At 40.9% G+C, this 22,109-nt stretch overlaps 1 protein-coding gene across 1 annotated transcript; it reads right to left on the minus strand.

Moving 5' to 3' along the window:
• Nucleotides 1-7,074: 7,074 nt before the first annotated feature.
• On the minus strand, nt 7,075-15,611 carry ESM1 (endothelial cell specific molecule 1). Its single transcript, XM_032851474.1, has 3 exons — nt 14,939-15,611; nt 11,524-11,676; nt 7,075-8,182 (listed from the first exon to the last, which is right to left on the minus strand). The coding sequence occupies exons 1-3, from the start codon at nt 15,237-15,239 to the stop codon at nt 8,085-8,087; spliced, it is 552 nt and encodes a 183-aa protein (XP_032707365.1). The 5' UTR covers nt 15,240-15,611; the 3' UTR covers nt 7,075-8,084.
• Between the last annotated feature and the right edge of the window lie 6,498 nt (nt 15,612-22,109).

Consider the following 22,109-nt stretch of genomic DNA (forward strand, 5'->3'; position numbering starts at 1 on the left):
AAAGTCACTCAAGGAAAAAAAAAAAAACAAGTAATCATTGCTCAGACTATGATTTAGGTCAAGAGAGTCATCAAACTGTGATGATTTCCTGCCACCGACACCCTAGCCCTTGCCTCCTTCCTGGATCCATCTGAACCTAGCCATGACTCTGCTCCATGCATCAAGAAGCTCCAACCAATCTGCAAAAATGCTTGAGTAAGGTGTTCACATTCACTGCTTCTCCCCAAAGGGCCAATGACACAAATGACCTCCAGGGGGCCCCCTACTTCCTAAATCCCCAAGACCATGGAGTGAGTTTCTTGGTTCTCTAAGGTACTCCTTGCCCAAATTTTACTCCTATTTGTTTCTTGTTATCTTATGCAACTTGTTTTTCTCCAGAACAGCACTGCCCAAATTGATCAACATCTTACTGGCCAGACTGGGTTCTGAACAGCTTTGGCTACATCCAAAAATGAAATCCAACTACAAAGGAAGAATGTTTGTCACAACAGAGTTATTCATTACAATGGGCCATAAGGTCAGAGGATAACATCCTAAAAAAGAAGTTTCAGAGAGGCTTGGAATGATCAAGAAGCACTGGGATATGAACAAACTGACTGTAGCTCTTGGTCCGAGCAGCACCCCAGTGTGATGTCTGTTTTCTCCCCAACTGTCCTGCATCCTCCAAACCAAAGGATTCAACAGGTGTGGTGTTGTCCCATTTTGCAAGGCACCCCCATCCTACAAATACATTACATGTATGTTGAAGTTGGCTGAATCAGTTTTCCCACTGTTTTATTTGGTGTTGCTTGCAACCAAAGAACCACAAGTTACAACACATGATTGAACTGGGCACCTGTGCGTTTCACTTCTGTCTGTCCCATCTGCGCAGGGCTCTTTAAAGACAGGGATCATATCTTCTCATCTGCTCACCCTGCTTCCTTTGACCTGAGCAGAGTGAATGTTCCCCCAAGCAGACTGCCTAAGCGCTCACAGGTAAAAGGTGAAAGAGTCCTGTGGTACACTTACTGGACCTTCTCCTCATTTGGTAAACTGGATTTTGCTTCTGTATAATCTAACAAAAATTCCTCTGGTTTTCGAGGCCACAAAACAATTTCAGGAAAATGGTATTCAAAAATCCACTGATCTCCATTCTCGGATGCCTCCACAGCTCTGATTCATTAAATAACTAGAGAGTCAACCAAGATCCTGGGTTTCCAAGGTTGTTTCAAACCAAGAACTCGGCTTCTGCCAAGACTAGCGGGGGTTTCTGAGCTGGTCAACATTCCTTGAGTTTCCTTTGAGAGGTGAAAAAAAAAGGCAGCTTAAAATGCATTATATAAGAAAGAAAGGTATGAACTAGTTGAGGGGAAACTACAAAGGAAGCGGGCCAAGTCCCAAAATAAAAGGCAGGAATAGAAAACTAAAAATAACACACAGGGAAGTGTGCCACATCTGTAGGGCTCCCTTGCATTCTCCTGGAGCATTGTACCTTTTCTTTTTTTTTTCAGGAGCATGCTAATAATTGTTTGGAGATTTAAATAGAACACTATTATTTGTTCTTTAAAAATAGTCACTTCTTTTGTAGAATTGTGAGAGAGTTTCAGATGATATTAATCGAATTTCACTGATTAGTTATTTACCTTTTATGGACATCTTCAAGCGTGTTAAGGAGTCTGTTTTCTTCAATCTCTGTCCATCCTTAATGGAGCACTTAAAATATTTGAAATATTTGTCTTGTTGCAATTAATAGACATTTGAAATATAAACAAAAAATAAAGTTGGCTGATATGACAATACTTTAAATTATCTGCCATTTATTGGAAACCTTCGTACATGCCAGACACAATGAGAGGATATAATGGCAAAATAGAACATGAGCTAAGGTCCTCACAACTTTGCCCCCAAGCCATTACCCACATTTTGCAGAGGACACTAAGGGGGAACATGTAGAAATAACAAACCCAAGTCAATAATTAATGAATATTGCAGTGAGTTAATCCTGCCTCCCTCTGACTCAAAAACTCTAGGGTCCTTCCACACCACTTAAGATAATCAAAAACACTTTTCAAATAAACTAACTATATGTAGTTAACACAGAGCCATCAATAAGAATTCATTGTTCACTTTCTCACTTTTGCTTATTTTTAAAGACTTCAATTGAATTTATATTTAAACTCTGAAAATGCATAGTACACACTGCATGACTAAGATAGGTGCCTTCCTCCTGGTTAAAGGTATGTCTTCTACCATTCAATTAGCTGTCAGGTTAGTATGACAGTTACATTTTTCCCTTAAGAGAAATAGGTTATGATAGATTTGAAGAAAATGAAGCCTCCTACTGGGGAAATGCCTATGGAGACGTCGTTTACAGTGTTTGTTCAATAATCACTTCCAAGTTGTAAATTCCTGTTTTCTCCAGACACAACAAAAACAGGAAATATTTACCAACTTCACAGGTGTCAGGAAATACTTTAAAAACCCTGGTGGCCTAACCACCCGCTTAAGCAGATAGCATTTCTGTGTGTAGGTGCAGAAGGTATATCGTAATTTGAAATGTGTTATGATCCAGAGACTTTCATCAATACTTCCTAAGGATTCACTGGCTTTACTTTTGTTGTGCCAGACTTTCCCGCACCCCCAGAAGAGAAGTATAATGTGCTAATGTGCTTTGTAGCCTTCCTAGGATTTACAAGAAAATTACAGTTCTCTACATTTACTTGGTTTGAAATCCTATTTCTATAGCTAACCAAGTGCCAAGATGACCAAGTACCACTTGAAATGACTGAACTACGGGATTATGCCCTTTAGCCACCATGTAGGCAATAAACCACAAGTTCATTTTCACTTGCTTGAATTTGCTGCAATTTCCATTTCCAAAAGTGGAGAGAGCTTTATTCTTTTTCCCAATTATAAAACTAATGGCAAAGATTTTGGAATATAGTTAAAAATACAAAGAATCAGGTAAGGATCCCCATTAATATCTCCATTTATATCCATTTATATGTTTTTTTCACAAACATGAGATTATTCCTATGGCATCATAGGATGCTTTTTGACACCTAACATACAGTAGAAGTGCTCTTAAGTGGCCTCCCCTTTATCATCTCACCAAGATCACCATGAGTCCCCCTGCTTTCCCAATGCCATTCAACTATGGCTATGTCCATGGTGTACGGTGAAGGATGCAGGCACAGGGGCGTGGGGGAGGCACCTGCATGCTTGAATTTCTACCAGTTGACATCAAAGCTCGGAGTCATTGGTTCTTAAACCTGTTTGTGCCAGTTATCACTGTTGCAACAGTGATATAGCAATAGTGATAACTGGCACAAACAGGTTTAAGAACCAATGACTCTGAGCTTTGATGTTAACTGGTAGAAATTACACACACACACACACAAACACACACACACACACATTATGTGGTAGGTAAAAAGGAGATACATATATATGACTATGTGGTAAGTAAACAAGAGATTTGAATGTTTTCACTTAAAAATATTGAATGGCTAAAAGTGATATGGTGATAAGTAGTTTTCACCACCACACACAAGACTTTATCACCAAATTTATTTGGGTCTAGGTATTTTCATCTGTGAAAGAAAAGGTTTAGACTAGAATTCTTTGGGCCCCTCCCCTCAACTCCAATATTTTGGCTTTCTGTGTACTACTGTATTTCTGGAGGGCTTGAAAATGTATAAACATTGTGAGAATTATGTCACAAGAATCTGTATAAATGGAATGGTATAACTTGGATTAATGCAAGCACATCAGACTCTATCATTGCTTCAGAATGGTTTCTCCCTAATCTTAAGGAAAGAGAAAGAAACAAATACTCTCCTAGTATCTAGGTGCTCTTCTCTTTAGTTGCAAGCTAACTGACCTTCTGTCCTTCCCAGATGACCTTCTAGAAAAGTGCTTGCCTGCCATGCAGTTTTAGTACACTTCATTCAGGCTTCCACGCTGACCTCTCCATGGACACAGCTCTCTTATGGTCACCGGGGACCTCCTGAGGACTTTTTAGATCTGCCTGATCTCTTCATGACACATAGCACCCCCGGTGACTCTTCTGGAATGTCTTTCTTCCAATGAGACCACACACACCTTGACCGTTTCTTAATTCCACCTCCAGCCTCCTTTGATGGTTTTCTATTTGTCCCTGACAATTCCTCATGGTTTAAAGTTTCTCTGACATTTTTTAACCCTCGCAGTTGCTTAAATAGTGAAATATCTTTAAACAACAAAAATAAGTTGAATGAATCAACTGGTTAGGAAATATCAACTGGTTAGGAAGCAATGCGTTCTTTTCACAAGGTCGGCAATGCCTGGTTTTGATCACTCCTTAGTTTATCTCCTTTCTAGGCAAGTCTAGATCTCCCTTTACCAGTGATCCTCCAAGTACAGCCCCTGAACCAGTAGCATCTGCATCACCACGGAACTTGTTAAAATGGAAAATCCTTGGACCTCATCTCAGACATACCAAATCAGCAATTTGTATTTTTACAAGGCCTCCAGAAAATTCTAATGCATAATAAACTTAGAGAATTGCTGGTCTGTGACATGTACCCTTTTAAAGCCAGGCCTTTGTTCAACGATTAACACCAACTATAGATGATCAGAAGTAATTGATTTTCCTTCCAAATATCTATGTGATGTTGAATTATATCTACTGATCCTTTACTCTGAGGAACCTCAGGATAAAGGAAAATAATAAAATATGAGATGGAAACAACAGTCCTCCCCAGTTGCCTTTCACAGAAAATGACAACTCAATCTGACTACCACTAAAATTACCTTACACTTTTTGTTACCACGGATAATGTCCCCATCCCCTGATAGAGAAGCACTCCCTGTTTCTGTTGCCCTGGGCAACTGTATTTGTCAGATACACTGACTGTCACATATGTCCCCATGTTTTTCAATCTCCTCAGGTCCCAATAGGCAGGATGATAGCCATTGGGGAGATGGTAGCTGGCAGGTGAAAGGGATGGGAGGCCATCTGCTCCACCTGCTCTGCTGGAGATAGGCCTGTCACCTGCTTCATTCATTCATTCATTCATTCATTCATTTCTTTCTTCATTCATTCCTCCAGACATCCACTCACTCACCCATCTTTCTTCCCAAACATCCTTCTATCCATCTCTCTACCAAACCACACTTTCATTCATCCATCCATCCATCTTTCCATCCATCCATCCATCATCCATCTATTAATCCATTCATTCCAGAAATATTTATTGTGTGGAATATGTGCCAGCTTGGTTTCTCTTCAATATCAAATGAGGTCGAGTCTCACTGGAGACCACTGACATAGGACATTTTCTTTTACTTCTCCAGTGTTTCCTGGGATGTCCATAATGGTGCAGGAAAAAACATCTCAGAACTCCCCTTCATATTTATTTTTTATCTCTTAAAAATTTCCACTTTGAGTATATATTTCATAACAAACACAGTGCATTAATCCTATGATATGCATATAGTTTAAAATAGCATGCTCAAAAATATTGCAATCAAAAAGTGCAAAATCCAAAGATTTTCAATTAGCTGCTCTGAAGAATAGAGTCAGAAGGCTACAGAGCAATGTGGGATGGACAGGGACTAGTGTTTGGAGTGAAAGGCACAAAGAGGTCCTGGTACCAGGAAGCTGGATAGCTAGAAAACATACCTGCACCTGAGAGCAGATGAGCCCACCTTTTTCCATTGTATTGCCCATGGTCTCTCCTATTGCAGAGTGTGAGAAGAGGCAAGTCCTGGCATGGTCCCCTTTGTTCCACGATCCACCCTTCCCCAAGGGATATATGGGCTGTGACCTGTGCTTCAGGCCAAGTCGGGGATCTTTAAGTAACCTCACTCTCCGATAGCATGTTCTGAACCTCACTGCACACTGGTAAAGTAATTTTTTAATTACTTCAATCAATTTAAATGATTTGATTAACTTAATTAAAGTGATTCATTTAATTTGATTTGATTAAATCATTGCTCTAATTTAATAATAATTTGAGTATCTTATGTTGATATAACTTTTTATCTCATTCACATCCAGTTTCTTCCATCTTAAAAAAAGGAAAAAGATTAACTCAGGCAAATTGATGTTTTTGCTAGTATAGACAATGTTTTTTAGCGTTGTGTCGATTCATTTAAATGTTTTCCTAATTTGCCCATCACAAGGCTGAATGAACCTATCCTGTTGCTGGATACGATACTCTCAAGCTACAAAGCTAAAGGCTACTCTATTCTTTTTTTTTCCCCTAAGATTTTATTTATTTATTTGAGAGAGAGAGAGCACCAGAGGGGGGAGGATTGGAGGGATAAGCAGACTCCGAGACTGTGACCTGAACCGAAGTCAGGTGCTTAACCAGTCGACTGAGCCACCCAGGCTCCCTGCTCTATTCTTTTATACGCGCAGTGAAATGTTCGTCTTTGCCTACGTCTTCTAAAGAGTAAGCACCTTCAGACACTAAGGGAAGACTTCTTTTGTTTTTGCCTCTATAGGATGAGATATTATGTGCGGACCTGTAAGGCACGAGAAGACCAAAAATGTGAGGCAAAGAAAAAAATAGCCTCAAGTTTTGACAGAAAATGCTCATCTGTAGCAGCAAAGTCAGTTCAGAAGCCTCCCTTTAATATGCATACAAGAGTTCCGATTCATTGGATGAATCTTTTAAATAATTTAATGATTTAACAAAGTCATGAATGGACTCGAAGCAGCTGTCTTATTTTTTATTGAACAATCATAAACTTTGCCTTTTAAAACATATCCTAACAGCTTATTCAGCTTACATTCAAAGACCCTCCCACACACACATTCACAACTCTGTTGGCAAACTCTGAGAATAAAATATAGGTAAATAGTGAAATAATTCTTAAATAATCTTCACTCCAAATAAAATACTTCTGCAAATATTTCCTAACAAAACCTAGTACAACAGTCCTATTTGTGCTAAGGTCCTCCCAAGTGTACTCATAATTCCACTTATCAACCAATTTTAAAGGAAAGAAAAATAAGAAAATGGACAATATTTTAAAGTTGAAATTTCCTACTGAAAACTAACTCTTTTCCAAACCTCCTAAAAAAGTATTTTCTACTTTAAATCATCTAAGTCACTACACTTTTAAATAAATTTCTTCTGTTGCTCATTTTCTGAGATTTTATAAATCCATAATGACTAATTTTTGCTAGGTTTCTCTTATGCTTATTACTATTAATATTGCTATAATTATTAATAATAAATTTACCATACCTTGGTTGTTTGGACACTTTTACCCATTTTAACAAATAGTATTTCATTCATCTTCTCAAGGTGATTAAGGATGGGTATGGAGGGTGACTCAGACTAACATAATTGTTTACAAAATTATATAAATATTTGCCTTCACACCTCCTCCAAGTGGGCAAAATACTTCCTAGCTCTCTCAGTCTGGGGTGACATTCTTTAAAACCATTTATGAGAGTGTACATTTGCCCTCTGCCTCAGAATCATCCTTCAGATAAGGTAAGCTGGGCATGACAAGTAGCAGCCCTTTGAAATCTGCCTCTACTCAAGGCTGCTCCTCAACCTCCCACAAGATTCAAACATCCCACTTCCTTCAGGGATTGTTTTGTGTTGACTTTTCCAAAGTAAATAAGAAGCACAACTAAACTCTATTGATGTTACCACAAGGAAGACCTAATTATCATACTTTTCCACCCTGCCCCCCCTTCTCTCACTCCTAACTCTCCCACCACCCTGTATTCCAACATCAGTGTACATCCGAGTCACAGACATGTGGACTTACTCTGGTCTTCAGCTTTGGCTAGCTCTCTCTTTGGCTGACCTGCACTCACATTAAGATTATCTAAATTGCATTTTCAGTTCTTCGGTATTACTACAAACACATATTTAACAAATCTATATGCATTCAAATATTTAACAAATATCTAAAAGTGTTCAGTCATATGCGTTTTATGGGTTGTTAGTAGCCTTTTTTTTTTTTTCCTGGACCCACACACTTGGCCTTCCAAGATCACACGTCCATATGCTATAATCTAGACAGTTCCTAAAATGTTGGCTGTGTGTTGAATGATCATTAAAATAAGAGTCTTCTCTCAGAAATCCCACCCAGGATCAGCGAGGATTTAACCATTTCATTACAGGAGAGCGGGCATTCTCTTTTACGAGTTCTTCTCTTACAGCGTTGCCGTCTCCAGATGCCATGTCATGCTCTGAAATTAGAAGGAATACAAATCATGTCCAGATGTTTATAACTCTAAGACGAAGAACAGTTTTATCTTACTTTTGTATTATGAGGGACGTACAATAAAGTCCTTAATAGATTCAAAGAGTCTGTGCTCACTGTATCCGCCCACTCTCTGTAAATTGGTACCTCCCATTCACATCAGCACCCCCTGAATGATTTCTCTTCATATACCTATCATCACTGGACATTATCTTGTACATGCATTTGTCATTTTTCTTTCATGTGTTATCTCACTCCACCACTAGAATATCATCTCCGAGAAGGCAGGGGCTTTGCTTTATTCACGGCTACTGTGCCTGGAACATAGGAGGTGCTTAATAAATACTTATGGAATGAGCAAATGTAACAATAGATCTCTAAGTAAGATTTTCATACTATCTGGTATATAAGAGGCTTAGCTTATTGTGTGGCCCCAGAAAGCAGATGCAGATCAAAGGACAGAACTTTTCTAAAGATAGCTTTTGTTCTGCATAAAAGTTTATAATATTTAGAATTTTCCAAAGTGAAATTTGTCTGCTTCTGAGAGTAGCAAGGTGTGTTTGCTTCAACAGTGCATTTCTTAATATGGAATGCTGTAGGGTCATTGCAGCCCGGCAGAGGAATGTGTGCCAAGTAATCAAATATTTCAGATCTTACAGTCCCCAACTCCCCTTAAAAAAATTGCCTTGCAAATTCCCAGACTTAGAAAATTGGAAATCTCACAACAACAAGAACAACAACAAATAGAAATAGGAAGGCAGGAAGCCCACTTGCCAAGAATATAGTAGCCAATGGGAAGAAAGCTAGAGAAGATAAGCTCCTGGAATTAGGGTATGGAAGGGACCTCAAGAAGACCCTGTGCAGATGGACCTTGGAACCACTGACAAAGGCTTTGTAAACGGATCTGTGTAGGGGTGATATGAAGTCTATTGCAAGAGTGAGCCCCCAAGCCCCCTCCTACAAACAGTGGCACATGCGCCCTGGCAAGTCCAACAGAGGTGATGCACCACTGAGCAGGGGAGCTCCAGTGCAGCCTTTCTGTGAAGACTTTAGGACATTCTGCTCTCTAGCCTGAACCTAAGGTTTACCAAGATCACACTAGTAATCATCTTTTGCCGCCCCTTTAGCTAATGAAAGCAAACACCTTAGGTCAGAAAATGTTTTTCCTATGAATTTCTATTAAGAATCTTGATACGTAATTTGGGCATAGAAATATTTTTTTATGTAACCCGTAATATAACTTCCACCCAGCAAAATATCTGTGTCTGAAGCATCTATATAGTAGTCAAGAGATCTGTCAAATGTGCGTGCAAATGACAGAGGGTGACAGGCTCAAGGGAAAGAGACTGCACCAAAGTCCAGTGGAGAAGAAGATGTGTGGCTGGGTGTGCAGTGGGAGGGACGGGTGTTCCTTTCCTGAAGATAATTCCAAAGCTGCTCTCAGGGCCTCCCAAACATTCATCCTAAACACCAGATTCACAAGGAAATCAATTCTCTCTCAGTGGGAAAGGTTTAGGTGCCACCATAAATGAATGAAGAGAAATACAAAAGTGGTTCTTCAAAGTGCTCTATAGCTTGCAGTTTTTTTAACATATTTTATTTGTTTATTTGACAGAGAGAGATCACAAGTAGGCAGAGAGGCAGGCAGAGAGAGAGGGGGAAGCAGGCCCCCTGCTGAGCAGAGAGCCCGATGCAGGACTCGATCCCAGGACCCTGAGATCATGACCTGAGCTGAAGGCAGTGGTTTAACCCACTGAGCCACCCAGGCGCCCCTGTAGCCTACAGTTTTAAAAAAAGCAAGATGAGACAAAAGAAGATGCAAGTGTTTGACACAGCTAGCTGTACTAAGACAATAGGTTTCAAACCTGTACTGAATTAATCAAATCATTCAAAAAATGTGTAGGTCTTGGAAAGTAGATTGATGGTTACCAGGGGCTGGGGAGTGGATTATGAGGAATGGGAGCAACTGCTTAATGGATAGTGGGGTTTTATTTTGAGGTGGTAAGAATGTTCTAGAACTGGACCAAAGGGGCCAGCTATGCAGCATTGTTAATGTACTAACTGCTACTGAACTGTTCACTTCAAAATGGTTAATTTTCTGCTATGTAAATATTACCTCAATATGAAATTTTGTTTTAGGACTTAAAATGCAAACTTTTTCCATTTTGCTTTTCAAGGACTATAGGACAGTCATAAGTACTTAAAATATTAATGATAATCTTAATTTCCAGATCAAATTTTCACAAAGATACCTTCCTAACAGCTTTTAAAGGCGGGGTGGGGTGATCCTTTTAAATTGATGTTTAAGGGCATAACCACACTTCAACATAAAAATTCACTTAAAAATACAGTATTTCCTCTTTTAAAGTACTTAATTATATCCATGTGTAAGGAGGAGGTAAAGCTGGGAATCAGTACATTTGCCAAATATTTCAAATCTTAGTTAACTTGAAGCACAAAGCACCAGAAACAAAAGCTAAATAAAACGGACTTGGATTGTCAACTATCTGTATGTAAGGAGGGAGGGAACTGTATCGTTTGTTGATACTGCAGTTTCTATGGCTATATGTTGTTTTAAATGAGCTACTTTCAATTAAATGAAGCTTTACCATACTGGCCATTTATTGCATAAGATAACCAAATATGTCCATAGCACCCTCTGATATGTTGTATTTCTCACATTTTAACAACCTGGATCTGAAATACACATGCATGAACAAGCATCATGTGACTATTACTACAATTTCATTCAAAGGCTTAGAGATAATTCCCAAATTTCAATCACAGTTACTGTCTCTTATCCTCTCCAACATCCATAAAAATGCATGCTTGGAAATATTCCATTTAAATACTCCCATTTTGTTAAAAAAAAAAAAAGAAGAAGAAGAAATGCTCTATAATTTCTATCTTGGCTCTTAAACCTTATCTGATAAATTCCTGAGTGTATTTTTTTCTACATGAACTTGAGAGAGAAGTAGCTTTGTCTAGTATGTATATAAAACAGATCACTGAAGAATTTGAAGAACTTTATATATCTGGGTTATTTTCTTATTACAGGTGTTTTGGTAATCAATCATATTTATTCTTCATAAAACAGGGTAAACTTTATGGGAAAATGTATAATCCCCTAAATTATTAATGAAATCTTAAAAAAAAAAAAAGAAAAACCAGCAACAACAACCAAACTCAACCACCACCCTTTCTCCCTGGGGAAATTTAAAAAAAATCATTCAAACCCATGCTTTAGCTTGTCATCTATATTTCTTGAGTTATTCAAACTGAAAATGAGGTTATTTTTCCAGTGTTTATACTGAAATTAATTCTTACCTGTGTGAGAAACAAATCTCCTGTTGGAAGACTTGGCTACCGAATATTGGAAGAAGGGAAATTTCAGACACTTGCCGGTCACTCTGTCACATATGCCTGACTGACAGTTGCATGTCTCCCGGCATTCCATCCCGAAGGTGCCATAGGGGCAGTCTGAGGACAAAGGGAAGGTTTAGAGAGGGAGCCACTCTTTGGGTACAAGACTGCTGTCTCACAGTCCCTGCGCGCACGGCCTCCAGATTCTGAACAAACCTTACGAATTTTGACTGTCAGGCAAAATCCAATTCTTGAAAAAAAACCCAAGCTTTGGGAGTTGGTACTTAAAGTCACAAATCACACACTAAGACCAGATCACGGACACCTCAGCTGCCGTGTCCTGCTGTGAAGTTTAGTTAAAGGCAGCTACGCATAACCAACATCCTTGAACCAGACAATTCTGTTCACTTTTTCCTTAGATACCAATAGACAGGTGCGTTCTCATAATTTCCTTAGATGACTCCTGTGACAGCTGAGTGAAGTGGGCAATGGAACAGACACATGCATCAGCTTCTCAAAGAGTTTAAAGGATGTGATGCTGCCTTTGAATCCACTGTCTTCACAAACAACGTAATATTTTGGATGGATAGGAAAGGGCTCCATCCACCCTAGCCAGGGGCCAAGAAGGGTGTCATGCCAGCTCTCCATGAAGTGATCCCTCCTCAGTCCACTCTTTCTCTGTTGAAATGGCAGCACAATTTACCCAATTCCCCCGGATGTTAAGAGGATTTACTAGGAGAGCCTTCTGCAGATCTAAGATGCAACATACTAAGAAAACAAGAGAGCTGAGAATTTACCTGTATACTTCCCCAAATCTGGAAGCATTTAAAACTTCAGTATGTTCATATTCAGACTTAACATGTGATACTGAGAAGACGATGAACCCATTTATTACAAATGCAGGGTCTTAAGACATAAGCAATATCTCTATAGATGACCCAGTCTTTTTTTTTTTTTTTCCCGATGACCCAGTCTTTAACAACCAAGCAGAATAGATGCAGAATATTTATTCTCTGGGCATGAGAACATTCTCGTAAGTAGTGAAGCAGCTGAGCCCTTCCCAATCGAATATCCCACAGAATGAGCAAGGTAGATGTTAATGAAATTTATTTTTAGAAGAGATTTAGAAGTCTTCTCACTGTAACTCTTCAGATTACAGAGGAATCTGTTTTTTGTTGTTTTTTTTTTCAAAAATATTTTATGTATCTGATAGATAGACAGCACAAGCAGGAGGGAGAGGGAGAAGCTGACTCCCCGCCCAGCAGGGATCCTGATGTGGGGCTCTATCCCAGGACTCTGGGATCATGACCTGAGCTGAAGGCAGACGCCCAACCAACTGAGCCATCCAGGGGCCCCGAAGAGTCTAGTTTTAAACATTAGCTTCTCTGTTGGGAAGAACCATCCTTAAAAAGGATCCTAAAAAGCCTCTTGCAGAAAAGCACACAGGATTGGGATTTGACTGTGTCTCTAGGTGATATCGAACACTAACACATGAGCCAAAGTCTCAGTTGCGCTTCTACTGAAACCCCCCAGTGTATTGAATAGCACTGGCTGGATAGCAGGTGTTCAGTAAAAATGTGTTTGTCTGGCTGGCTGTTAACCCAGTAGCATAATGCCAAACATCTGAATATTCAGAAAGCATCTGGAGGTGCAGCTAAAGTATACAGTTTTCCTATGAATGTTCTGTGAAACAGCTGAAGGAGGGAGTCTGCCCACAGCAAAACTCAACATCCCTGTGTAGAGTTGGGGAGGTTCACACAGGGTCACTATGTCCAGCAGAGAGAAAAATGTTCGAAACTAGACTCACTTGCAGTCTGAAGCTGCCAGAAAGAACATTTTAAAATACATTTAAAAAATCTATCCCATTAACAGCTACCTCATTCATTCAGTAGAATGTGCGACTGCTAAAGATCCCAGATGCCTTGCAATGTTTCTTTCCCCAGAGGTGACGTTGCATTTACAATCACATTTACAGAGGCGATTTTTATGCCAAGAGAGAAAGCAATCCCCTGCGTATACTTGCTATATCATAGTATGATTGTGTTAACTGCTTCCTCCCTAACTTCCTTCTATGAAATCCTGTGATTTACAGAAAATACAGATCCTGGTCAGCCTAAACGTTTGTGAATGCTCACCAAAAAATGCTTCATCAATATTCTGTCTTTCGTTGATTATAAACAAAAATAAACGGGACAAAAAAATAAGATTCTCCTAATAGTCCAAGCATTTATTTTCTAAATTCAGTATACATTGTAGATTAAAAGGTAAATTAATTTATAACATATTTGTCTAAAAGGTAGGTGAATTAATGAGACTGTCTCGATGGTGAATGGTTATGATTCGTGAAGGAAAACAACTGTATTAAATACATAAAACATAAGAATGAAATAAGAAAGAAGATATAAGAAATAAATTTCCCAGTCCCTTTAATCGTTTTAAAGGCTTCTTTTTATTACAGAACTGATGAATGGGGCTATAGCATATGTGTTTCATCTTGATAATGGCTTTTAATGATGAGATCATGAGGTATCCGTTTATAGAGTATCTTAAAACCACCATTCTTTTGATTCTAAACATTTTAAACTACAGTCACTAAGTCTGAAATAAATTGTGTAACTGTGTAACTATATTATTTAGTTATGATTTCAACCTAATGACATCCTTCTTTAAGTCTGTAAACTCTCATTCTTTACAGACTTCCATTTTTATTTTTCTTTACTGTTATTTTTACTTGTCTTAAACCATCTGCTGTTTTTCTAGATGACCAAACACCTTTATAAAGTGGAATGGGGTTTGTTTTATACTTCAGGGTACCCTCTTTTAAAGAATGTGAGTCATTCTGTTAGATGACTTAAGTCCATCCTATTTCACAAAATGCATTAGCGTGCATCAGAAATATTTGATCTTGAGAGATGCCCTCTAACCCGTGGACCCTTTCAAGATCAAAGAATCCCTAAGCCTGGGGCTAGACACCCCTGAAAGGTTATCTAGGGCAGACCTCTGTAATCACTGTGTTGCAGAAAATAAAGAACCTTAACCATCCAAACAGATTACCCATCAAGTTCCTAAAGTTTTCCAGAAAGGGAGGTCCCACAATTTTTCATTGCAACTTTTTTCTTAAATCTCCTCCACATAAGGAGTGAAATGCCCTGTTGCTTTCTGTGCCTTGCTGCACCCTGGGTTCGGCCGCTGTTTTGCAGAGTTACTCTTCTCTCCCTCTCTCCGCCGCAATACCTGTGAGGGGCCTCCTCCCTAAGCCACCTGCATTTTCCCTCTTGTCCTTGGCTGCAAAGCCTCCGCACTTCCCAGGCAGGCTGAAAGCCCTCAGTGTGCCCCCCCTCCCCTGGGGGGCGGGGAGAAGCGAGAGGTCACCCTTTACCTTTGCAGATACCGAACTCGTCACCAAAGTCATCCTCCTCACTGTAAAACTGACACTTGAGCCCCGGGCCGCACTTGACGCCGTCCATGGCCGACACGGTGCGGTAGCAGGTCTCGCCCAGCCCCGCGGCGCACACCCGGCAGCAGCCGCAGTCGTCCAGCACTGTCCTCTTGCAGCGCAGGCTGCTTTTGCACGCGGCGCTGTCGCAGCGCTCGGGGCAGTCCACCGCATACTTGGTGCTCCAGGCCGCCGCCAGGTGCGCAGGGACCAGGAGCGTGGCCAGCAGCAGGAGGCTCTTCATGTTCCCCGAAGGCTCTGGCTCGGCTGCCCGCGGGCGGGGTGGTCTTTGCTGGCGGGAAGCAGCTGTCCAAAGTGGTAGCTGAGCCTCTGCCTACACGTTTATGAGTTTTATACACTGGGTTGCCCGCATGCTTCCCCGTCATCAATTTCCTCAACCCAGCAGCAACGCTGTCCTCTTGCCAGGCTCTCTTGTTTTAGTTTATGAAATCCAGGATGAAGGCTGGATTAACACGCCGCTGCCATCCAGGAATTGAAAAGCCCAAGCTGATGTCATCTGTTATGTTTAGATGGTTGTTTTGCATGAGCACTGAAAAACTCGCTCACATCCGTCTCAAGGGCTCAAGGACGTCTGTGAAGGGGGAATAAAGAAGGTTGCATACCCTCCTTCAGGACAGGAATTGTTCTGACACCGGCATATCACTTGGGCTGTGGCTTTGTCTCAGAGCCTCTGTCGTGGGGCGGAAAATGATATCGACGTGAATCAGGACGAAAGAAGCTCCTTTAAACAAAATAAATAAACATTTGGTATTTCCCTTCAATAAATAGCTGTGAGATCATTTGGAAGAAGAAAGGGTTATATTGTGCCTTTTCAATACTTAGAAGAAAGAAAATATTTTGAAAGGGATTTTTTAAGGACCCCTCTCTTCCTTCCTCCCACCCCTCCCCTCAAATGTTATCTCTAAAACAATTCGTAGCCCGTGCATCTGAGTTTATCATGGTTGGAGCTGTATTTCTAAGAAGACGTGCAACAGAGAATTTTCTTTAATTTCAATACGAAACCCACAGAAGAGGTGAGATGTTGCTGGCACTGTTTCTGGGTAACTCAGTTCTGGAAAAACTTATCAGTTGGACTTCTTCTGACCCAAAACTCCCTGGGGAGAGGGCTCTTCCATCACTTAGTCTGCCTGTCCAATGACTGAGCCCCTCCAGAGCTCTTCCCCTCACTCCTGGCATCTACCAGAGCCCTCACTAAAAACCACCAAGCAAGGCAGCCAGCCCAAGGAAACAAGTGAGCCAGCAGGGAAATCGGAACATGGCCCAGAGAGGCAAGTCACAGGGAAGGGAAAACATTACCCATCGGGAAACAGGGTCTTCAAGCTATGGAGGGTCACAGGGCCTATGTCCCACTGGGGAAGACAGAGCAGTCCTCTTACAGTATCAGCTGGACCAGTGCCTCATGGAACAAGGATCATGGGCCAGAAGGAGCAAGATGAAAAAGAGGAGAGAGCAGAGCTCTTACACCAGCTGTGTGTTGGGTCCCCAGTCCCACCCCTCGCTTGTCAAATAAAAATCAATATAAACCCACTGTCATCTAGCAACTACTCAACCCATGAAGTTGATGGATGACTCTTGGTCTGTCACAAATTAGCTTTGGGCAAGCCACAGGACTTCTCTCAGCCTCCATGTCCTCTTCTGAGAATTGCCAGTATTAGGCTAGTTGACCTCTGAAATTCTATTTTTTTTTTTTTAAGATTTTATTTATTTGACAGAGAGAGATCACAAGTAGGCAGAGCGGCAAGCAGAGAGAGAGAGAGAGAGGGAGGAGGAAGCAGTCTCCCTGCCTAGCAGAGAGCTCTATGCAGGACTCGATCCCAGGACCCTGAGACCATGACCTGAGCTGAAGGCAGAGGCTTAACCCACCAAGCCACCGAGGCAGCCCTGACCTCTGAAATTCTTACCCCACTCCAAGATGAGGGTAAGGCCGTTGCATGGGACTTGATGATGAGCCTTCAAAAACGCAATTTTAGGAAAATGGAAGGAACAGGATCTGGAATCCAGGGAACTGAGGGGGTGGGAAGTCAAGTTAAGAGTCTTGCTTTCAATTTCCCGAATTTTTCCATGGAATCCAATTGGAAATATTCTGTCTGCCACTCTCCAGAAGCAAACATGTGCTTAGTAAGTGCTCACCCTGCTTTGTTGTTTTCAGTAGTGGGTATCACCATTGAGGACACACTGGGTGCTATCACCATTCGGAAGCATTTCACGTGTATTGATTCACTCGTTTCTCACCACAATCTCATGAAGAAGGTACTATTTTCATGCCTATTTTATGAATGAAGAAACTGAGTCAGAATGAGTTTAAATAATTATCTCAGGTCCCCATAATATCTGGGATGGAACTTGAGCCAAGTCAGTCTACTGTCAAAGCCACCTGCTCCATTGCCTATTACCACACAGCGATGTTTCCATGGCTAATGGTTCTGATGACTTTATTTACGAGTCAGGCTGACCTTGGAAAAGGTTACTGGATACCACTTTGTGAGGAAGGAGTGATTAATTGGAATAATGATTAATAACAATATCTAACTATTGTAGAAATCTTTGTGCCAGACACCATGCAGAACACTTTACATGGATTACCATATTTAATTTTCCAAACAACCTCAAAAGGAAGGTACTATTCTTATCCCCACTTTAGAAGTGAGAAGTCTGAGACCTTGAGGGGTTAAGTAACTTGTCCAAGGACACAAAGTTAGCAGATGGGGAAGCCCGGATTCAAGTCCTAAAACAGATTCTTCCTGGAAACTGGAATAAGGACGGCAAAATCAAACATACACAGATACCAGTCTGGTGGCCCAAGTGGGTAAAGTGATAAGGTAAACCAGATGGAGATGGGACTGGGCAGGAGTTGCTCATTTTAGAGCACATGCCTCCACTAAGGGGAGTGGCCTTCCCTAGGAGAGGCTGGCTGCTGTCCTGCAGGAATGTGAGCCCATTGGGCCCAATCTTCTATTTTTTTTTAAAGAGAAGGTAGAATCCAGACTTTCAAATGTAATACCTGAATTTTTAAATGTTGGCTTGTGCTTCATTCAAATTATAAAACATTATATGTACCCTTATTTCTTACAGGCAGGATCCAGTCCGTACATCACTTTGGTCTTGCTATAAATTTTGGATTCTGACAGTGCTGGATTTGAATCACTATTCTGTCACTTCCTACCTAAGAGGCTAGGAAACCTAGTTTAACACCTCTAAACCTCCATTTTGTCATTGTGTAGACTGGGACTAGCACCCTCGTCATAGGCCGATTGTGATGATTGGTAAGAAGGGATGGAAAGTGTCTCTCATTGTATGCATTCATGAAATGATGGCTATTCTTCATTTTTAAAAGATCATCCTCATAAAGTTGGCAGTGAGTAAGGAGAAATAATAAAAGCATAAGAACCTTCTGATCTTTTATAGGAATTTAAGGAAGAAACAATAAAAGCCTTGCAGATCAACATCATGAGTGGTGGGGGAAGAAGGAGAAGAGGAACTCATGGACAACCATCTTCTGCATTTCCAAAAATAGATAATAGTTTCGGTAAAGGACAAGTGAAGACAGAGAAGATGTAAGTTGAAGGTACCAAGTCCACAATAATAGTAAGCCAAAACACGTGCCCAGAAGAGTGGAGGAAATATGCTCAACAGAGTTCTTCAGTGGTGGAAGTATCTCAACACATAGTTCCTAACAACTCATTCTTGGGGAACGTTCCATTCCTTCCAAGACCCAACAAAAACTGTTTGTCCCAGAACAATCCCTATGGGATTTGTATCTAGCTGTATTTCTGTCTTTCCCAACCAGGAACCCAGCTCAACCACTCTTAATGAGGGAAGTTAGCAATGGCCACACAGGGTTAGGAAATTGGAGCATGAGTAAACAAAAACTCTGCAACTAGAATCTGCAACAAAACAAATTAAGGTGAAGGCAAAGCTGTTGGTAATGAGGGCATGAGGCCCACCTTGGTTGGCTTGCTTTTGTCCTGCAGCTGGCAAATCTCTAACCTTGTTCTGCCTGTGTATGAGGTGTCAAACCAAGGAGGAAGATAGGCTAAAGAGAATCACATTAGCTTTCTACAACTCTGAAAACAGAAGTTCGAGTTATAATGGGTCAAACCATATTGTCTTGGGATCCAAAGTGTGTGGCTTTCTGCAACGGGACAAGAGAAACAATAAAACTGAATAACCATTCAACCCAGTATACCTTTTTCATTTAAACTACCATCATGACTTTTTTCCCTTAAATTTGGTATTATGCCAAGAAGGAAAATAAGACTAGGTAATGTGCTCTGGCAATTTGTGTTTAATTTTGCACATTCTGATTGCTTGTAACCAAATACCCAACATTTTCTTCTGGATAGGCAAAGTGGGAAAGGCTCTGAAAGGATTCCAAACCATCATGGTCAAGTCAGATTGTCCCATGTTTACTGAGCCTTCCTTCCAAACCTCTTTAACAGATAGTTTTTTTTTTTTTAATTGTAATTGTTATTTTTTAAAAAGTAATCTCTATTTCCAACATGAGGCTTGAATTTACAACCTGAGATCAAGTGTTGTATGCTCTACTGACTGAGCCAACTAGATACCCCCAGATAGGTTAAATTTAAATTGAATTATGAAGGCAGCTTTGAAGGCAAACATTTCCAAGGGGCAAGTGGAGAAATGGAGGTGTATGAGACTTTGTGTTTACTTTAGTTTTTATGTATGGTACCATCTGAAAGTCTTTCTGCTTTGACACCAGCTGATGATAATTTTGTCTGTGCCTAGGGCAAGGTTTAGCACATCACAAGAACTCAATACTTAGTAAATATGTAAACGTGACCAAGTTGTTTCCCAGAATCATTTTCAGAGAGCAGTAAGTTAAAATGTGCACCAATATGTTCCCCAGGGGGAGTGAAGTGAGGCTCTGGTTCTTGAACAGGCTGAACTGAGCTGTGGACTGAGTGCTCCTTTTGGGGAATGAGGTAGAGGTTTCCACAGAGAGCAGAAGCAGCTGGGGACAGAATGGGGTCTGAGCAGAGTCCCATCATGTCAGCTCTTGCACAGCTGACCAACTTTTTCCTCTTGACCTCGCAGCCTTGGGTCTGGCAGCACCACACCCACCCCGAGAAGAAGTTCATGGGAGCTCCTCACTGCTGATGGACCCTGATGAAACACATCTGCCAAAGTGACTTTTACAGCAAGAACAGGTCAGCTGTTACAGGCTCTGGGGACTCCTCCCAGAGCCTCCTGGCCTGGGAACAACAATTCTAGATACTGGGCTGCTGTACCAAGCTATGTGATCTTAGGCAAATCACATGATGCACACCTCAGTCCCCTCATCTTTCCTCTCTACCTCAGTAATGAGTTAAGAAGACCAAAAGGGTCATCCTCAAAATTATTATCAAGAATCTAAATTTCTAGAGATTGGTTTCATTCTTGAAAAATAATCCTAGGTCTCAGAGAAAATATTATCCCCAAAGAAATATCCCCTTCCAGCAGACACCCACCATGTCTGCTGAAAACCTGGATCTCCAGGCACTGCTCAGAGAGCTTTGCCACCATATGCAGCGCTCTGGACCTAAGGAGTCCCCCAAGGAAGCAGGCATGGACCTGGTTGTTTTTTAACCTTAACCAAATCCAGAAACTTCACCTCTGCATTAACACTTACAGGAGTTTTGAGCGTGAGAAAGTTTAGACATGGGAGCATGTGAGGAGTTCTACTATCTACCTGCCCACTTCTCTCCACCACCGATTGTGGCGGGTCCTGATGTGAAGAGTCAAGCGTGTTTTTCTAATAGCTGGCTCTTTCTCAAATCAGGGCTCTGAGTCTATGAGCTCATCTGCAAGAGATTCTAGTCATAGGGTGTCCTTCCACCTCCAAATATAAAGCCACATCCGGAAGCACTGGGTGTTGCCCTGATCCAAGACCAAAGGCAGTATGAGTGGCAAATGTAGCTCTACTTGGAACCAGAAGACCCGATTCTGAATCTCAGTTTTACCGTCGGTCCTGTGTGAGATAGCAACCAGCATTCCTGAGTACTGTGAAGTCCTTTGTCTCAGTAAAATCTAAAGGATAGAAACACTGTCCCTCTCTCAAAGAGATATTGAGACTCTCAGAGAGTAATATAGGTGTGAGAACAGGCTGTCCACTCTAAACTTCCACACAAGTGTAAAATGGTATGACTTACTCTAGAAGACGAATTACGTACCATGAAAGGAAAAGAGCCTGTGGTGATCTAATCTCAGGCCTCACCCGTCCCTCCATTTCCCTCACCTTCTGCAAGACGGCACAACTTTTCCATTCACTTAATTCACAGAATGAGGGCCAGGCATCCACATTCCCCTAAGGAAGACTCCATTTCTGCTCCCTTAGAGCCCTCCTCTTCCCAACCTGGCATGGGATGACTAGACAGTTCACAAATTGCTCTTGTGGGCCAAAAGAGGCTTTATTTTTTACTTTGTTCTGCTTTTTCTTTTTTTTTTTTCCCTCTCTTTCTCCCCCCCCCACCCTTTGGATCACCAGTTTCCTAAATGACTAAAGAATTAGCTAAGCATTGGAAGTCATTTAGACATTAGAACTATTGACATTAGAGAACCTAGGTTTAAAAAGTCACATTAGAAGTTATTGCTAAGACATTTGGAACTTTCATTAGGAATTTTGGAAGGGCTGGGCTTTCTGATTAACACACGAATCATAGGAAATGATTCTGCTACTTTGCTTCTCTAATAACATGGCACTTCCTTGGCCTACCCCTAAGTTGACCCCTTTTATAATGTAATAAAATATTAATCAGGACCACCCTCACCAGACTCATTATCAGAGCTTGTCTAATGATGAAGAGCCTTAGTCTTTACAGGATATGTGGGCTGAATAAATAACTGAATGTTTTTAAAAAAAAGTTCAAGGTAAGCGCTAGAAGAAAATAAATAAGAAGTGTAAATTCCAAACCCCTTATTTATAATTTTTTTAAAGAATTGGCAGTTTCTGACTCACTTTCTAATCTGGCATCAAAATATCTTGGCTCTTTTCTTCCTGGGATCCTCCCAGTCAAGGGTCACATTATAACCTTCTTTCCTCCTCCTCCTCCTCCTCCTCCTCCTCCTCCTTCTTCTTCTTCTTCTTCTCCTTTCT

The sequence above is a fragment of the Lontra canadensis genome, unplaced genomic scaffold (assembly GCF_010015895.1).
Source record: "Lontra canadensis isolate GAN:19392208 unplaced genomic scaffold, GSC_riverotter_1.0 scaffold5, whole genome shotgun sequence".
Lineage (NCBI taxonomy): Eukaryota > Metazoa > Chordata > Mammalia > Carnivora > Mustelidae > Lontra > Lontra canadensis.

What these genes read in the sequence shown, in the direction of transcription:
- ESM1 (XM_032851474.1), bottom strand. Translation starts at nt 15,239, where the DNA reads ATGAAGAGCCTCCTGCTGCTGGCCACGCTCCTGGTCCCTGCGCACCTG. An exon ending in CGAGTTCGGTATCTGCAAAG is followed by an intron (nt 11,677 to 14,938) that starts GTAAAGGGTGAC and finishes CTTTGTCCTCAG; the next exon opens with ACTGCCCCTATGGCACCTTC. An exon ending in GAGATTTGTTTCTCACACAG is followed by an intron (nt 8,183 to 11,523) that starts GTAAGAATTAAT and finishes TTCTAATTTCAG; the next exon opens with AGCATGACATGGCATCTGGA.